This window comes from Schistosoma haematobium, assembly GCF_000699445.3.
Source record: "Schistosoma haematobium chromosome Unknown HiC_scaffold_371, whole genome shotgun sequence".
Classification (NCBI taxonomy): Eukaryota; Metazoa; Platyhelminthes; class Trematoda; order Strigeidida; family Schistosomatidae; genus Schistosoma; species Schistosoma haematobium.
The window spans coordinates 3,144-23,802 of NW_026137100.1; the positions used below are offsets into that span (position 1 = coordinate 3,144).

The following is a 20,659-nucleotide window of genomic DNA, read 5'->3' on the forward strand; positions in this document are numbered from 1 at the left end:
ACGTTTGCCTGGATAAAAAGTATATTTCTTGCACTCGGTATTTAATGGAATCTTCTCAGCGAATTCTGCAAAAGCAATGCATTATACATCATATCTTGGTTGGATGATTACCCACCTAGAAGGTCCTAACATATTATCGTCATATATAAACCACCGAATTCAACTGTTCATTCGACACCTCTCACTTTTTCGATTCTGTTTAAGCGATAAGTGTATGACATTTCTATGTAGAAGAACTAGAAAGAGGCTAGATAATCAGTATACATTATTCAAGTATTAAATATATCAATAATAAATGGAGTCAGTAAATAATTCATGTTAAAGAATTATACTAGACATCCACTGATGTGTATATATACACTGACAAATCAACCATGATACAGAGTTACATCCCGCATCAATACACAAATATATATATACAATAAAAAAACTACAACTTACTTATGCCTTAGACGATAGACAACAAGAAGAGTGGCCAAAAGGAATATTCATATTCCAAGTATAGAGCCTAAGTCAACTAAAAATAAAGAAAAAAGAGCTTTTATAAATATACATTTCAAAGAAATAGAAATATTTCCTGTTCAAATATTCAGTGGACAAATGACAAACAAACAAACATGCACTATGAACATTCAGACTGTAAACCGCAAGTTTGGAACATGCTCTCTTCATTGACCAAGTAAAATCGGATTGTAGTATCAACTAGCAATGAAGTGAAGTACAAAAATATGTACTTGACAAAAACAAAATAGATTGGCTGCACAAAGATATTTTTGTAAAATGTATAATTCAATGAAGTGGGTTAGACCTTTAGGTCAAAGGCTCCGGGTGTAGACCCTAAGAAAACCAGCTGCTTCGGTCTGGGCACCCGTACAGTATCGCAGCCCACACTCAGATAAAATGAAATGAAACGAATTACTGGAATTACTATTTCCCCCTCGATTAAAACTCAGGCAATTCACATTCATTTTTATTCGTTTTTTTTATACTACGTCGATTACCTACAATCCTTTATTCTCACTTTCTGTATCCTAATTTTTCGACATTATTATAGTTTGATTAAAGAAGTTGTAGATAGCAGAAAAACTCAATACATGCATTTCGTTCTATTCAGGGATAGCTAGTCAGCTACGTGTACCGGTATCCCAATATTGATTTTTATATTGAGACTTCAACCCAGAAATATTTTTCGTTTCATATATCCAATGCGTTGTGTACACAGCTATACAAATGATTCAACTACATTAAACCACTGTTTCACTACAGTGTTACATAGCCATTCAATTATTAATACCTAAGTAGAAGTCAGATACTAATATTTCTAACTTAATTCAACACTTATGAAATGTTTCGCAAATAAGAATTATTACCAAAATACATATGTCGGTGATCAATTTTCAAGTTGGGTCTCATATTCAGTCAATACAACACCATGGAGAAAATTTCAGCCTCACAAAAACCCTAAACGTATTCGTAACATTTACATTATTCTACATAAAGGTTAATCACAGCCCAGCAAATGAAATCTACTTAGATGAACAGACAAACATTTGCAAAAACAATAAAAATATAAGTGAATTAGTGTTTTGTCGAGATCACTTTCATTTGTATTCAATATTTGCTATGGTTTGGTTCAAACTACTAATAACAAGCTCAGTAGTGATTTAATTTTTGATGAGTCCTAGTCAGAAGATGTGACTAATGCTGTTGGAGGACAATAGTGCCAAATTGTAAATTGATTGGTGTTTGATACATGTACCAATAGACCCCAAAATCAATGATCCTAACGGTTGTACATTCGCCATGATAACTGCTGGGCTGGGATTACATCTCTGGGTTTAGGGTTGTGAGTATGCACTCCTGAGAAATCTTAGACTAGTACGAAACAGTTGTCTTTCAATGCATGATTTTCAATTCTAGCCCAAATATGATTAATCTGAGACGAAAATTGCCGATAAAGTTAGTAATGTTATCAAATTTAGTAACACTCTATGAATTAAGCCAACCAAACTACAAAAACAACACAAACAAGTCGATATTGACAAGATAATCTCCACAGTAAGTTCATATAGTGACAGAGGATGATCAGTTCTAGTACTGAATATTAACAACAGGAGTTTACAAACCCTTACTGATAACTTTATTTCTGTTCAATAATTTAGCAGCTTAATTGGTAATGGATTGAATATTGATAAGGAAAGTACTGGATTTGAGTCTAATGTACATAACAAACTGAAATGCAGGTACACACAGCTGATGAGTGATTAATTTAAACCCAACAAATTTCACAAAACTCTAAATTAACAACTATAATTATTTGAATTAATATGAAGAAATATGATAGAGCTCGTGGAGATTGTTGGACATCAATGAGATGACGAACTGACTTATGTTAGATTAGTATTGAAGCTGCCCCCTAATGCCCTGGTACAGCCGAGAGTAGGGAGAGTCCCCTCTCCCTCTCAAAATAGTCTCACACGGCCGCGCGTATAAATTATCTGCCAGGGAAGTCCTACTCATTGCCTTCTCGTGGCGGGGGTGTTGTTTACGAAAATGAGAGGACGAAAAGCGAATATCCGGCGTTTAACCGGATCCCGAACCAATGGTGCACATGGGCTCCAGTATCCTGAGGGAACAAATGGCGTATGAACCAATTTTCGGTCACCGCCTACCATGGGATTGCATCTCCTTACGATGCTACACTGCCTTGTGGGTTCGATCTTTAGGTCAAAGGCTCGGGGAGTGGCCCCCTAAGATAACCACCTGCTTCGGTTTGAGCACCCGTACAGTATCACAGCCCACACACAAATGATGAACTTTCTATGTCTATGGAAATTACTTTTCTCGCTTCGAAAAACAATCAATTGATTCAAATTATTATCATTACGATTATTGTCATTATTATTCACTACATCATTATTCACCCTCTTTTATTCCTACTCCGTCTATACTTATTTTTTCAGTTTACACAGCAGCTCGTCTTTGGTGGAAATTCGACTCTATCTAAACGTTCTCGAGTCACTGTCCGGTTGAAAATTGTATTTTACTATCGAATATGAGTACTGAAGCAGTTTTTCTGAAACCACGTGCACCATTCTAACTGGCTGCCTTCAACGTTCGCACACTTATACAGGTTGGACAGCAGATAGGGCTGGCTATGTCTTTGGAAAGTCTTAATATCGAACCAATTTTCGGTCACCGCCTACCATGGGATTGCATCTCCTTACGATGCTACACTGCCTTGTGGGTTCGATCTTTAGGTCAAAGGCTCGGGGAGTGGCCCCCTAAGATAACCACCTGCTTCGGTTTGAGCACCCGTACAGTATCACAGCCCACACACAAATGATGAACTTTCTATGTCTATGGAAATTACTTTTCTCGCTTCGAAAAACAATCAATTGATTCAAATTATTATCATTACGATTATTGTCATTATTAGTACTATTATCATTATTATTTTCCACATTATTCACCCTCTTTTATACTTATACAGCGGCTCGTCTTTGGTGGAAATTCGACTCTATCTAAACGTTCTCCAGTCACTGTCCGGTTGAAAATTGTATTTTACTATCGAATATGATTACTGAAGCAGTTTTTCTGAAACCACGTGCACCATTCGAACTAGCTGCCTTCAACGTTCGCACACTTATACAGGTTGGACAGCAGATAGGGCTGGCTATGTCTTTGGAAAGTCTTAATATCGATGTTTGCTGTCTATCCGATACCCGTATTCAAGACTCTGGTTGAGTACTACAAATCCGCTCTCCATCTGTCGCTTCGAAAAGCTTGTTTTACGTGCGCTTATCCGGGGACCCTGTGGCATCTTCGTCTGGTCTCGCTGGCGTTCGTGTCGCACTAAGCGCTAGAGCTGAGGCAGCACTAGTCGATTGGATCCCCAGTAACAGTCGGTTATGTGTTGTTAGATTAGAAAGTTCCATCAAAGTGAGAAGAAATCGGCGTGAGAAACGATGACTTTTTGTCATCTCCGCATATGCCCCGACAGATTGCAGCCCGGATGCAATCAAGGATAAATTCTTCCATCAATTAACTGTTCTTCTCCAGAAAGTGCGTTCCACAGATATTGTAGTACTAGCCGGAGACTTGAATGCTCAGGTCGGGCGTCTAGGCACAGAAGAGAGTCGTTTAGGTGGCCGATGGGGACTCGTTGGTCGCAGGTCAGATAACGGGGACCGTCTACTGCAACTGTGCACAGACCACAACCTGTTTCTGGCTAGCACTAACTTTCGGCACAGTCATCGCCGATGTGCCACCTGGCGTCCTCCCTCTGCATCTCAAGCCTGGACTCAGATTGGTCACATCGCGATCAGCTACCGCTGGCGTGGTTGTGTACAAGAGTGCCGCTCCTTCTGGAGTACCTATCTGGACTCTGACCATGCTTTCGTTTGCGCTAATCTTACCTTACGTTTCAGTGGCCAACGAAGTGACCGCCATCAACGGATTGATATTAGCGAGCTGGTTGCAACTTCTGTTGCAAGTAAATATCCAACCGAGCTAGCCTCTAGGCTAGCTACCATTCCACCGAAAAGTATAGATGAGCATTGGTTGCAATTGCTTGACGCCATGAAAATGGCGGATACAGTCAGTTGTGGGTTCGCGAAACGTCCCGCTTATAAGCACTGGGTTTCTTCTGGTTCCTTACAACACATTGAAGCCCGTCGGTCTACTCCGGCTGACCGTGAGTTCGACCACAAACGAAGGATGTTACGTAAGGAAATCGGGCAAAGCTTGCGTAAAGACCGGGAAGCCTGGTGGTCGGAGCGTGCTAATGAGCTGGAAGTAGCAGCTGCATCTGGTAATTACCGGAAGCTCTTCCAACTCATCCGAGCCACTGGCAGCAAGAAGTCTGGTGTGAGCGAAACAATCTACGAGGATGATGGGATGCCAATCACTAACATCCATCGACGTCCTGGACGATGAGCAGAATTTTTCGAAGGGCAGTTCAACTGGCCTGCTGCTCCGGCAACATCAGTCAGACTGTCCTGCCCTCCATGGCCGGTGACGATTGATCCACCAAATGAGGCGGAAGTCCACAAGGAACTCCAACTCTTGAAGCGCTACAAATCACCTGGCCCAGATGACTTACCTCCGGCTCTTTTTAAAGATGGTGGTGACATTTTGACTAAAGAATTGACGACGTTGTTTACAAAGGTTTGGGTGTTAGAGAGTGTACCAACGTCATGGAATGAGTCGACAGTTGTCCCTATCTTTAAAAAGGGTTCACGTCGTTCCTGTAACAACTATCGGGGGATAAGTCTACTTCCGATTGCGTCTAAGCTATTGGCTTCCGTCATACTTCGTAGGTTGTTCAAAACCCGAGAAAGATTGACTCGCGAGGAGCAGGTTGGTTTTCGTTGTGGTCGAGGATGTATTGATCACATCTTCACCCTCCGCCAAATGTTAGAACATCGCCATACTTATCAAAGGCCAACAATCGTAGTGTTTCTTGACATCAGGGCTGCCTTCGATTCACAGATAATTCCCATTTAAACATTAAAATTAAAACACGAATTTCAGCGAAGTGATCTCTTTTCAACGAATTTATTATCAAGCTGTACAATCGTATATATATGAAAATTTTTTGTTTTTGTAAAAGTACTAATTCCGTGAGGAAATGTGAACACAGTTAATATAATGGTTATAATACTAGATTACGTAATATGAATAATAACAATAACAATAGATTTAGTGATTATAATAAGATGATTAAAATGTTTTTCATATAATAATTAAAGGTCAAAGAGGTGTACAAAATTAAACTGATATGATGAGCGTTCATGAATAAAACAATGAGAATATAAGACATAAGTAAAGGGGGAATGCAGTAATAATAATAATAAAAATAATAATAAAAATAATAATAATAATAATAATAATAATAATAATAATAATAATAATAATAGGATAATCAGACTAATTAAGGCCAAGGTAACGATAACGATAAGACGTACTTCTTTTGTACGCATAGTTCTGGTTTAAGCTCCTGGATGGCAAGAGCTTCGGCTATTTTTAAAAGTTGGATACGAAGAAATCTGGGTAGATTTGAACGAATCATATAAACAACCTTAAAGTCAATTTGTGGATCTGTTGAATGGTTATAGTCGATTAGGTGTTCAAGTATAGAACTCCTAACTGCTTTCCTTTCACCCTTATAGAACCAGGCTGGGATATGTTCTCGTATCCGAGTTGAAAGCGAGCGCTGGCTACGGCCAATGTACCTTGCTCCACAAGAGCAGGTGAACTGGTAGATGCACATGGAGGCGACCAGACGCGGAAGCTTATCTGTTATGGATACAGAAAATAAGTTTCTACTAGTGAAGGATATTCGCAGTTTTGCCGCGTTAAATGTTCTTCTAATAGTTGTTGTTAGACGGTTTTTGATTACATCCGATGTTCGGTCACCTTTAAATTCCAGACTTATATAAAGGTTTTTCTTTGGAACGGAACAACTAGAATTCTTCTCGCGACTACTTTTATTCATATTCTTTTCTATGAACCGTTCTGGGTAACCATTTTCCGTCAAACTCTTCTTCAGGAATGCGAGTTCTTCGTTAATGCATTCCGTACTGCGTATGTGATATATGCGATGGCATAAAGAATGGATAAGGTTTCTCTTCCTACTTAACGGAACCCAGCTATAGAAGTTGGTTAGCTGGCCATTCCATGTTTGTTTTCTAAAGATGGATCTTTTTAAAGAACCATTACTGTTTCTCATCAGACGTACATCGAGAAAAGGAATTGATTGGTCTTGTTCCCTTTCTAACGTGAAGTCTATGGAAGGGTGGCACGAGTTAAAGGTGTGTAGAATATCATCTAAATCAATATTATTGTCACAAACAACAAACGTGTCGTCCATGTATCTCACGTATAGGTGGAATCGATTGATCATTGAACGGAGTTGGTTGTTTTCTACTTTTGCCATGAAACAGTCTGCTAAAATTGGACCCAATGGAGACCCCATTGCGATCCCATCCCTTTGTCTATATATTTCATTATTGAAACTGAACTGGACATTAAAAGTACAGCGTAACAATAATTCTTTCAAGTGTTCAGTTGGCAAACCTAGATCTATATTGTTAGAATCAATATACTCACATATATAACATATTGTTTCGGTTAAAGGTACGTTAGTGAACAAAGAATTAACGTCAAGAGAGAACATGTGTTTTTCGGAAGTATTAACGTCCTTAATACGATCAATAAATTGAAAAGTATCATGAATGAAATGTTTACATACTTCCCCTCTGACCGGTTCCAATTTTTCCGCTAACCATTTGGCGATTCTGTGGTATGGTGAATCCGACATATCCAAAATAGGTCGTAACGGTAAACCCGGCTTATGTATTTTCGGTAGTCCATATAGGCGCGGGATGACTGAACCCATGGGACGCATGTGATTATATAAATCTTGGGTTATTATCCCTTTATTCTTAAGATTTTTAACAACATCTGTTAGCTGTTTTTCGATTTGTAATGTTTTATCAACTTCTTTAGGTTTGGAGAATTTAGTATCATCCTCTAGAATTAACTTCATTTTATCCAAATATTCATTGCGGTCAAGTAGTACTACACCAGCTCCTTTGTCAGGTTTACTTAGGATTAAATCCTTATTTCTTTTCAACAGTAATAGCTGATCCAAGTGGTTCTTAGTTAATAGGCTATTCTTACTACAATGTGCATTAACGAATCCATGACTGCAGTCCAGTAATGTGGACTTAAAGTGCTGGAGATTTTGTGGAGATGTCGGCATAAGATTCGTTGGACAGGACTGTTCTCTGGGATTGTCTATTGAAGAAGGGTGTGCCTGAGAAGTTTATTAACATCCTAAAAGCCCTATATACAAACACCTCAGGCAGAGTGAGGCCATACAACCACCTTTCTCCATTGTTCCATTCGAGCAGTTTGGTTAGGCAGGGTTGCCCAATCTCACCATTCCTCTTCAACTTTGCCATCGATGACATTCTGGAAACAGCTCTGATGGATGTAAGTAATGGTGGTGTGGATCTGTTGCCCGGAGAAAGACTTCTCGACCTTGAGTATGCGGATGATATTGTCTTACTGTGCGATAATGCCCAAGGCATGCAATCCGCACTTAATCAGTTGGCAATCAGTGTCCGTAGGTATGGTATGTGCTTTGCACCTTCCAAGTGCAAAGTACTTCTACAAGACTGGTAGGATTCTAAACCTGTACTCACCCTGGATAGTGAGCAGATAGAAGTAGTCGAGATGTTCGTGTATCTGGGTAGCTGCATAAGTGCTGGTGGGGGTGTGAGTGATGAGATCAATGCACGTATAGTGAAAGCCAGAGCGGCTAATGCCATTCTGGGCCACCTCTGGCGCCTTCGTGATGTTAGTCTGGCTGTAAAAGGTCGGATCTACAACGCGTCGTTGAGAGCAGTTTCGCTCTATGCTTGTGAAACCTGGTCTCTCCGAGTTGAGGACGTTAGAAGACTCTCTGTGTTCGATCATCGCTGTCTCCGAAGGATTGTTGACATCCAGTTGCAACACCATGTCAGTAATGCAGAGGTTCGGCATCGTGTGTTCGTGCACAGAGGTGATAATTCAATTGGTGTCACTGTCTTGAAACATCGACTTCGGTGGCTTGGACATGTTCTAGGAATGTCGTCCCAGAGAATTCCACGCCGTGCATTATTTGCCGACTCTGGGACTGGTTGGAAGAAGCGGAGAGGTGGCCAGTGCATGACATGGTGTCGTGGTATTAAAGAAAGCTGCAAAGGAATGGCTTCTGTTGGTCCTTCACGACTCCCTGGCTGGGGTCCGAGAGATGGTGTGACACAGTGGCTAGAGACGTTATCAGATATGGCTCAGAATAGAAGCCAGTGGCGATCCTGCTGTAACCTTCTTTTACTTTCTTCATAAAAAGTGGTTGTGTCTCCCTTACCTGGAAGATTTCTTCTGATTGTACCTGTCTGTTCCGCCATTTTTACCATCATTATTATTACACAACCTTACATCAATCTCTTTCTTTTCTCCTTCCCCTTAAATTCTCATTGTTTTGTGTGGCGCATATATATTTGGCGCATTGTTGCACCAATATTTGTGTTCAAATAAATAAAGTCCTAAAGCAAGACAAGGAGCGAATTTATATGGACCATTGTGAGTGGTCCTGATTTGTCATCAAAAGTTGCGAATCATCGTTTAGGATAATCACGCCGACTCCAACGCGGTAATCTCAAGCTACTCAAATGACTTAGTCCACTTGTTACTGACTTAATGGACTAGTGCCACATCTTGGTTTAGCCACTTTTAGCTTACTGAAATCTACTCTTAAACTAGACAATATTCCCCGTCAAGATAGGTGGTGATCGGGTATATGTAACAAACATCCCAATCACCTTAGTTGATAAAGATTCATTACATACATACTACTACTAATTCTGAGAATACAAATAAATTCTATAATATATTGAAATTTCGATTCATCATTTTATGATAATAGAAAGAGACTATTGAAAATCAATTTCATTTCTCTCAATTGATGTATTCAGTTAGAAAGGTAAGTTAAGGTGAGTGAAGTGAAGCGAGGTGAAGTAGCATGCAATAATCACTGTCGTAACAAATAACTAACTGGATAAATAAATAAACCAGTGAATTAACCAATCAACAATAAATCAACGATTTCGTTGAGTATTTTTGAAGTTTCAATGTGATGTGTTTTTATTCTTCAAACAACTTCAAGTTGGTTTTCATTTCATATTCATAAAAGGACTGTGTTATACTTCAGTTGATCTAGAATAGTTTCAATATTCAGTCATTGTAATGCATTCAACATTTACGGTTATTTTCTTGTTGTTGTCTAACAGTAAATCAACGAGCACTACATATAGAAGTTCAATTCATTATCCCTAAAGATTTCGTCATTTCAATTCATCATCAATCGGTGACGAAATTCGAAATTATTCAATGGTTAGATGGTGTCATTTTCACTGATGAGACTTGAAGATCATGGATACATTTGTTTCAATGTATCTTGATTTTTGATAATCATCAAACTAATGTCAACGCAAAAATTTCAGAAATTCTCATTGTGGAAATTAATACAAGATATCAAGACAAACAGAGTTGTTTTAAACTCGATCTTTATTAAACTTTACTCTGATATACGATACTTCGTAAAACATTTATGACATATTCATAAAACACAATGACATAAACAGTTATATATTGTAGTTGATATCATGAAGTTACTGTAACAAAACAACTGTTTCGTCTTTAATATAAGACTTCTGAATAGTGTAAATCCACAAGCCTAACATAGATCAAGTTCAAAAACAAAACACCTAACAGCCTCTCTATAAGCTTTCGATCACTGAGTCAAGAACGATCGTTTGGAAATGACGCTGGAATTTCTTCTTTACACGAATGAGACGAGCATCTATACACGATACCGTGCCAGTGTCCATTCTACAGCACTTCAAAACAATTTTGCTCACGAACATGTGACTGATCACACTAGAACGTGCGAATGTTTCAACGACAATAACAAACAATAAGAAATAATAATGTGATAGAAAACATGTGACACATCTCATACTTGTCAGACCATCTACTAGTTTGACTAGGTAAACAATCAATCAGTAATTTTATCAGCTACACATCAGGTTTACGTTTTTAACTTGAGTCAGCTCGCAGCAAGCCTCAGTAATGAGTAATTTCGAGAAGTAATGCCTAGAGTTCTAGTAACAGGTTATGATCAATGTAGTTCAGTTATATCGGGTCTGAGGCAACTACACATCAATATCACTAGATAATGATTTCGTAATGCTGTAAGTTGACTGACTGACTGACTGACTGTCTTCACAAGCATCAACCATTAGGTCCCAACTGGTTAGTATAAGGATTGATGTCTCGCCATCAAGTCTGAAATTCTTTGAATGGTTCATCAGTGTAAAACACTGAACAGTTCAATGCTACAATGAATGAAATAGCCATTTATTGTTTCCTCATTTTCAATTATTATCTGTCTACAATCAGTCCATCATGTGTATAACATAAACATTTAAACAATCACTGTAATAAACAAAAAACAAACTAATGCTTACCAATATATTCTAACACTATGCCTTTTCCATGAATAATATATGGATCTAATAAATTTCAATTTGATGTAAACTGTAAACCGTATACATTACTGATTGGATCATAAATTTGCCCAACTAAATATGATTCATCTGGTGCATATAATTTATTATAATCGATTGAATTCAATGAAAAGGATCCAGAGGAGATCGAAGAAGGAGAAGATAATGATGAATTGATCATTTCTACTTCTGGTAATTTTGTTTTTGTCTTTGTGGCGATTGTTTTCAATGTGGAATTATTGATTAAACAAAAACTAATTATTGGTACATTGTTAATTATATCGTCATAAACATTAGGTATACGATCATCCACTAATAAATAATCATGACTACATACAATTCCAGGATTTGATGGACATGCTGATCCAGTAGCTAATATTAAATTATTATTATTTGACAATACAGATCTAAACGATGACAATGATAAAATAGATGAGGATGATGACGAAGCGAAAGCTGATGAAATTTCATCTACAATAGTGTAAAGGAACAAAAGTACAAACAGCATAAAATGTGATGAATTGTATGGTGTTATGAGGTTTATATCAATCCATTTCAATCACACTTGATTAATTCAACCATTAAAAAACGGATAAACGCGTGATGTACGCAGCTTATTTTGACAGATATAAGTAGTATGCAACACCAAAATGAAATAGTGTGCCTGTTAGCAAACGTTTCAGATTGAATTACGAAAAAACAGAAAAGGAAACGGTGAGGAATTTCAACGACATTCGAATATGAAGAATGAAGAAGTATGTGCACGACAACTGAAAGGAGACTTGCAAATAAAGGACTTAATTTTACGAAAGCATTGTGATATTTGACGTTATATGATAAATTGGTTATCCCCACAAAAGTGTTCGTTCAGTGCATTCGAATATTGTGTAATAACGTTTTATTGTTAATAGCACTGATTAACACTGACAGTTATTATATTTTCATCAACTGAATTAAATAATTTAAACAGTTACTGTTGACAGCCTCTACTCATATTTTGATATCATACTATGACGTTTTTCTAGCTTATTAGTACCAGCGTGAAGACAGTTCTACCTCGAGAAATAAAACAACCATCATCAAAAACGCACAAGTATTTATAAACAATTGTTTACGTAAAGTATTGAATGTCCGTATGCCGGATACCATCAGCAACAGCCAACTGTGCGAGAGAACAAACTAGCTTCTAAATGAAGAGGAAATTAGGAAATGACGCTGGATAAGACATGTATTGCAGAAATCATCAAACTGAATCGCGATGCATGTCCTAATTTGCAATGAAAGGGAGGATCAGAAGCAGGCATCAAAAGAATCAATTGCAACTGGAAAGGATTTTTCAGAACAGAGTTCCAGGAAGAATTCTGGTAGGGCGGCCTAAGCTCCTCACGAGGGTTAACAAGCGTAAATAATGATGCCAAGCTAGGTTAATTACATTAATTTTACATTGAAATTTATTCCAAACATAAAGAATGCCTTTGATGTAAAAAAAAGTAAGCCCATATCAACAAAAATATATTTGTATATATATTTTGAGAGCAAGAGAGATGGAAAGGTCAGCGGATATAGGTAGTAGCAAACAATTGTTCAGACTTTTTAAGGAAACCGGTATGAGGAACTCAACTGTTGCGAAACTTTCTCAGAAAAAGACGGATACATTATACTTTCTCAATCCAGGATATTGGACCGATGGGTAGAACACTTTAGGGATCAGTTCAACTGGCCTTCAATCACACTTCGGTTTCACACGACCTCCAGTCAACCTGAATGGCAAGTTAATTTAGGTCCTCCGCCTCTTTACGAAGTTGTAAAAGCCATAGGAAATCTGAAGCGAGGGAGAGCAACAGGCCCTGACAGGTTTACTCCTGAGATTTTTAAGGATGGTGGTCCAGTATTAGCAATGAGATTAACCGAGGTCTTAGGTAGAATTTGGGAACTGGACGTAATCCCATCTGAATGGTCTCAATCACTGATTGTGCCAGTCTATAAGAAAGGACAAAAGTCCTCTTGTGACAATCACAGAGAAATCAGTTTGACTAATATAGTGTCTAAAATATTAGCTTCAATAATACTTCGACGCCTAATCAAAGCTCGTGAAGAGCAGATTAGAGAAAACCAGGCCGGTTTTCGACCTGGACGTGGTTGTATAGATCAGATATTCACACTACGTCAGGTCAGTCTTCAGTAATAAGGATAGTAGGTTGATGAACCTGTGTTAATCCTGACACATTGCTTTCCAGTGAAGGTCCAGCTTTTCCTTGAAAGTATTCACTGATGGGGCTGATACCACTTGTTCGGGTAAGGCGTTCCAACCATTGACTACTCGATGAGAAAAACGGGATCCCACATTAAGTTTATTAGATCGTGGTTTATGAACCTTCTTGCTATGACCTCGGAGATTATTAGTGCTGGAGGGAGCAAAAAGATAAGACATATTAACACCCAAATCATAATTAAAGATACGAAATGTCAGTATAAGGTCACCTCGTGTCCTACGATACGACAAGGGGAAAAGATTTAGGCGTTTTAAGCGCTCATCGTAAGGGAGACTAGAAAGACCCTTCACTAATTTCGTTCCCACACGCTGGACACGCTCAAGGGAGTTAGTATCCTTTACTAGACACGGGCTAGCTGCTTGGATACAGTACTCTAAATGTGGTCTTACATATATGGGGTATAAAATTCGAAACGTTTCCTCGTCAAAAGATTTGAACGCTCGGCGAAGTGACCATAACGCACGAAAACCTTTGGCAGCGGCTGCTTTGCAATGCGCAGTTGTTTTTAAGTCATGACTTAATATTACTCCTAAGTCCTTATGCTCTTGAACGCATGGAAGAGGTTTACCCTCAATAGTGTAACGGTAACTATTACCGTGACCGACGTGCATTAGTACACTCTTCCTAGCATTAATTTCTAAGCCCCACTCTCGAGCCCATCTAACTAAATCGTCTAAATCAGCTTGAAGATCCACATGATCAGCCGCACTTTTTATTGTTCTCCAGATTTTTACATCATCTGCAAACAATAATGTCGACGACCTAAGTAACAGTGGTAACTCATTAACGTAGAGAAGGAAGAGCAGAGGGCCTAAGATGGTGACTTGTGGTACACCACTTTTGACCGGTGTTGGGATATTCAGGAAAATATCCCAAAAATTATCCTGTTAAGGCTGATGCTATCCTTGGACATGAAATGGTATCATCTTATTGGTGAATATCTATTTAACGTGTCATTTTCCTACTGGCCATTATTGTACAATGTTATTTTCTATTTTATGGGACGTTGTGGTCTGCTTGACTGGTATATAAACAAAGTATGTTTGAAATACAATGATTCATATCTCCGAGGCTGTGACTTGTGTTCTGGACTCAACTGGCTGGGTTGGATAGGGAAGCGAGACCAATCAGAACCCTAGGTCGTTCTACGTGTTTGTGCGTCTTTGGTCCGATCAATAATTCGCTACCCTTAATCAGCAGCATCATTTTCACGTTATAACAATTGGCGACGGGGTGAAGAAAAGATACAATCCAAAGTCATTCTGTAATTGGACGAAATCCAGTCTAATTATCCAACCAATCAGTATCCAGATTGTCATCAGTGTCCTTGAACCACATTGGTCATTAGTCATACAGTAATTTTCATCACAGGTGCTGATTCAAAAAAATGACTCTCCCTTCCGATCGATTACAGCTGCTCTTTGAACGACATTTGGACTTACTAGTCAAATTCCGCACGCAGCTGCTAAATCACTCATGCTATGAAGACGCGACGGAAGTGGATGGATTGATATCTGAAATACACAGTGAGCTGGAAAATGACAGCAGCCTCCATGAATCCTCGATGAACTGTACTTCAAACGAAACAGTCATCCATGATGCGCCCAGTGGTCCAGTACTTTCTATCCCAGAAACATGCCCGGTAATGGAGTCAAGCTCCATCATCCCCCAAACAACATGTGCAGACAGTAACATATCCAGCTCACGAGAAGATCTCATTGTTTTGTCAGAAAATATGTCCCATACATCAAATAGTGGTCAGAAATCTAATACAATTTTGATAGATGCTGTTTGTTTTAGTGACCTATTATCCACTAATGGAATTTTGAAGAGATCTGATGGAAATGCTTCACAAGAATCAAACCCTAATGACCTCATATATACTGTCGCTGATCCTCACCATCTAGTCAGTCCTAGTGGACTCTCTACTCGACGCGGGAAATATGCTTCAAATAGAGTCACATCAACTGTTCCTTGGGTATGTGAGGACCCAACATTATTTCGAGGGGGAGGATAGACGCGAGGAAAATTTAAAATCTGGACACCAACTCCGGATCTCCAAAAAAGGGAGGTGTTGGGATGTTCAGGAAAATATCCCAAGAATTATCCTGTTAAGCCTAATGCTATCCTTGGACATGAAATGGTATCATCTTATTGGTCAATATTTATTTAACGTGTCATTTTCCTACTGGCCATTATTGTACAATGTTATTTCCTATTTTATCGTACGATGTGGTCTGTTTGACTGGTATATAAACAAAGTATGTTTGAAATATAAGGATTCATAACCCAGAGGCTGTCACTTGTGTTCTGGACTCAACTGGCTGGGTTAGATAGGGAAGCGAGACCAATCAGAACCCTAGGTCGTTCTACGTGTTTGTGCGTCTTTGGTCCGATCAATAATTCCCTACCCTCAATCCGCAGCATCATTTTCACGTTATAACAATTGGCGACGGGGTGAAGAAAAGATACAACCCAAAGTCATTCTGTAATTGGACGAAATCCAGTCTAATTATCCAACCAATCAGTATCCAGATTGTCATCAGTGTCCTTGAACCACATTGGTCATTAGTCATACAGTAATTTTCATCACAGGTGCTGATTCGAAAAAATGACTCTCCCTTCCGACCGATTACAGCTGCTCTTTGAACGACATTTGGACTTATTAGTCAAATTCCGCACGCAGCTGCTAAATCACTCATGCTATGAAGACGCGACGGAAGTGGATGGATTGATATCTGAAATACACAGTGAGCTGGAAAATGACAGCAGCCTCCATGAATCCTCGATGAACTGTACTTCAAACGAAACACTCATCCATGATGCGCCCAGTGGTCCAGTACTTTCTATCCCAGAAACATGCCCGGTAATGGAGTCAAACTCCATCATCCCCCAAACAGCATGTGCAGACAGTAACATATCCAGCTCACGAGAAGATCTCATTGTTTTGCCAGAAAATGTGTTCCACGCATCAAATAATAACCAAGAACCTGGTACAGTTTTGTTGGACGCCGATTATCATAATGATCCACTACTTACTAAAGATTTAAACCCTGATGACTTCGAATTGGATGGCGTTTATCCTCAATATCTGATCGATTTTACTGGATTCCCTGCGCAATATGTTTTAAATACAACCAAATTAATTGTAATTTGGGTTTATGAAGACCCAACATTATTTCGCGGGGGAGGATAGACGCGGAAAAAATTTAAAATCCGGACATCAACTCCGGATCTCCAAAAAAAGGGAGGTGTTGGGATATTCAGGAAAATATCCCAAAAATTATCCTGTTAAGGCTAATGCTATCCTTGGACATGAAATGGTATCATCTTATTGGTCAATATTTATTTAACGTGTCATTTTCCTACTGGCCATTATTGTACAATGTTATTTTCTATTTTATGGGACGTTGTGGTCTGCTTGACTGGTATATAAACAAAGTATGTTTGAAATACAATGATTCATATCTCCGAGGCTGTCACTTGTGTTCTGGACTCAACTGGCTGGGTTAGATAGGGAAGCGAGACCAATCAGAACCCTAGGTCGTTCTACGTGTTTGTGCGTCTTTGGTCCGATCAATAATTCCCTACCCTCAATCCGCAGCATCATTTTCACGTTATAACAACCGGCTTCCAATCGGATAGCGTTCCATTGACCCTAACTCTCTGTCTGCGGTCACATAAGAAATTTCCTATCCACTCATGTACAGTACCTATTATTCCGAAGCTCGTGAGCTTCTGCATAAGACCTACGTGTGAAACCTTGTCAAACGCTTTGCTAAAATCTATGAATATCACGTCGACAGACAGACCGTGATCTAGGGCTGCTGTCCAATCCTCCCTCGCAATAAGCAAGTTAGTCAAGCATGAATGCTTGTTACGAAATCCGTGTTACTCAGGAGCTAACAGATTGTGTAAATCTATGTGGCTTAGCAACCTAACCCGAATTATCTTTTCGAGTAACTTAACGACTATGCTAGTTAGACTGACAGGCCGGTAGTTAGATACTATCTGTCGCTGACCGTCCTTAAATATAGGACTAACTATAGCGTCCTTCCAATCTCTAGGGAGTTGAGCGAGTGAGAGGGACCGGTATCTTACCAGGTTTGAGGTTAGTTATCAACGGAAGGACAGTTTCCTCAGTCACCTGTACGGATTCAATGGTTGGTATCTCGGTGTGAGTGGGACAAGTATTTGTTACAATAAACGTAGAGAAGAATTCGCTAAAATAATCTGAAAAAGTCTCAGCTTTTGCTCGATCTGATTCAGCTAGTAATTCTGAATTTTCGTGTAACAGCAACGGGGGAATACCATCACTACGTTTCATTTGCCGTTTAACATACGAAAACAATCGTTTCGGACAAGTACGGCTATCATATACTAACTGCCGTTCGTAAGTGGTACGGGATTTCGCTATGGTTTTCTTACAGATATTACGGTATTTTTGATACTCACGCTTAAATGGTGCATGACCTGTCAACAAGAATAAGTCCCAGAAATGTTTCCTACGCTTTAACAGCTTCCGGGTTTCCTTATTAATCCATGGAGGGCAATGTGATAGCTTACGTGCTGACCATGGGATAAACGGCGACGTTACGGACTCGAATGTAGCCTTAAACTTATTCCATTCATCTTCGATCAATCCATCCGCGTCGACCGACCAATCGGTCGAGATAGCACGGTTTCTGATTTCCGGAATATTAGCTCGCCAGATATTGGGACGGGGTGGAGCAGATACGAATTGTATACCATGTGTCCTAAACTTAAAGTGAATTACAACATGATCACTGTTCACTAGTGGAGGAAGGTGCTGGATATCAAAGACATCCTCAGAGTGGTGGGTGAGGGCGAGGTCCAGCAGTGACGGAACATGATGCAAATCAATATGTGTCGGTTTTGTGATACATTGTACAAGTGCACACTGAATAACGGTAGATAAAAGGTCGCTATCGAAACCGCTACCTGGAGCTGTAAGCTCTATCCAGCTAATATGAAGTGCGTTGAAGTCCCCGATGATGAGACAACATTCTGCCATACTCCAAGAACAGATGTGTCTTAGGATAAAGTCGTCAGCCAGACAAGACGGACTACGGTATATTCCCCCTATAGTCACTAACCCATTTCTAGATTTAATCTTACAACATGCAACCTCACATGTGCCACTGATATGAGCCTCTGATATGGTTGACTGTATACGAAAGTGATCCCTAACGTAAAATATTATACCTCCCCCCTTGCGACTTGAAACTCTATCACTTCTGATACAGATATAACCAGCAATGAAAGGAGAACAGTCTATATCAACGGTGAACCAAGTTTCTGTAACAACGATTATATCGGGACATAATTCTTGCACCATCAGACTTAGCTCGGACGTTTTATTTCTAAGACTACGAGCGTTCGTGTAGCACACACTTAAGGTGTTTTGGAAATCAATCGTTCTACCCATACAGGCCTCGGAAGCATTGGCTTCCAAGACCTGACTACCCGAAAACCCTTAATGGTAAGGTTATTTTCGCCATTTAATTTGCGAGTCCTCAACTCCGTAAGAGCATTCTTCCACTTGATTCGATCCTCAAGCGGCCAATCTGGTCGAATACGGATATTTGAGGCACGAGTTTTTTGTGCGCTTTTCAATAATATGTCTCTTTCTTCGAAACTCCCGAGAACCAGCTTCAGGATCCTTCTTGGTTGGGTCTCGCCTCCAACCCATTTACCAAGTCGTATTACTTTTGTAATATGTACCCCTGAAACCTCTTCAGGTAGTACATTCCTGACCACAGACTCCACTAACTGTAGGTCATGTGCGTGTCTTTTAGCAGGGTCGTTGTCTTTCGACTTCTCTAGATTCCAAATAATTAAACTAGGGATGGGTTTAGCTTCTTTTGAAACTGTGTTCACAGCTTTCGACCGTGACGTTAGATCCTGTATTTTAACTACTGGTAGCTTACGATTAGTTTTTATTTTAACAGAGTCCTGGGAGTCAAGCGAATGACTCACAACAATGTCAGACGAAGCTTTACTATGAGACTTTGGCGGATTGGTCTGAGAGTCCACCAAGGACTTACCAAGTAAACAGTCATTAGTTTTAGCTACCTTTCCTACTCTTCTGCGTTTTCGCGTCATCCATTTTCCATCAGTCGAAACGTCTACATTAGAACAACTTGGGACAGTAATTGTTTTATCTGGGTCACCGGTTGCTGCTGTAGCAATATGGCCACCAACGTCTAATGACGTGTCACTCACTGATCGTTTCGGGGGAGAACGTTCAACTGTGGGTTGCACAGGTAGATGTCTGGCTTGCGCCGTGATAGCACTTACGACACTAACGCAATCTTCGCCATCCGTACCAATGTTATCAGTACAGCCCTCATCAACCTTCTTATTAGCCAACACCAGGAGACTAATTGCTTCCTGGATAAGCAATGTTTTGCTCGAGCAACAAAAACTACAAAGCCAATGAGAGTTGGGCTTTGAACACCTTTTATATGCAGTGGGGCTTAATCGGGTGCACATCTTATGGAACCACTTATTACACTCATCACATTGCATCCCTTCGTCCACGGGAAATAAGCAGCATGGTTGTCCACATTTATGAGTAGACCTAGCCATCTTGAAAATCAACTAGAACGGTGACAAAAACAGGATATGTAAAAGGATTTTCGAACCTTAACTAAATAAACCAAGTAAAAGTCGACCAAGTATGCTTCGATGCAATAAATACACAGAAGCAAAATCGAAAAACTCAATAAAATATCACTTCAACTGGGGTAGATGCAATTAAAGTGTAAACAGTAGTTTTGATGCGTAATTTACGATCAAAACAGTTAATTAACTCAACGAGAAAGAATACCACTGTCCTTTTTAAATAGCGCGGCAAGTCAAGGTCCCAGAACATAGACACACATTCAGACGCCCCACAATCGAAGCATTTCTCGACCTTAAGCCGGTATTCGACCCTGTTGATCGTGAGGTTTTGTGGCAGTGTTTGTCACTGAAAGGAGTAACAAAGAAGTACATTAACCTTTTAAAGGCTCTCTACTCGAACACAACTGGTCGAGTGAAAGCTTATGTCGAACCGTCATCAGAATTGATTACCTCAAATGGTGTTCGTCATGGCTGTCCACTTGTGGTGGACCAGACAATGTACGAGCGTAAAAAATATTAACAAAGTTATTTAAGATCAATAGTGGTGTTAATGTATGTAAGTTAATTGTTAAAATACAATAAAAAAATAGAGACTTTACTTAAATTCACTAAATTGAT

General features: G+C 39.4%; 1 protein-coding gene across 1 annotated transcript; it reads right to left on the minus strand.

The window, feature by feature from the left end:
- Window positions 1–11,136: 11,136 nt before the first annotated feature.
- MS3_00010706 (uncharacterized protein) lies at window positions 11,137–11,628 on the minus strand (the record flags this gene model as incomplete). Its single annotated transcript, XM_051219103.1, has 1 exon — window positions 11,137–11,628. One exon carries the CDS (start codon window positions 11,626–11,628, stop codon window positions 11,137–11,139), a length of 492 nt encoding a protein of 163 aa, XP_051063982.1.
- Window positions 11,629–20,659: the final 9,031 nt, after the last annotated feature.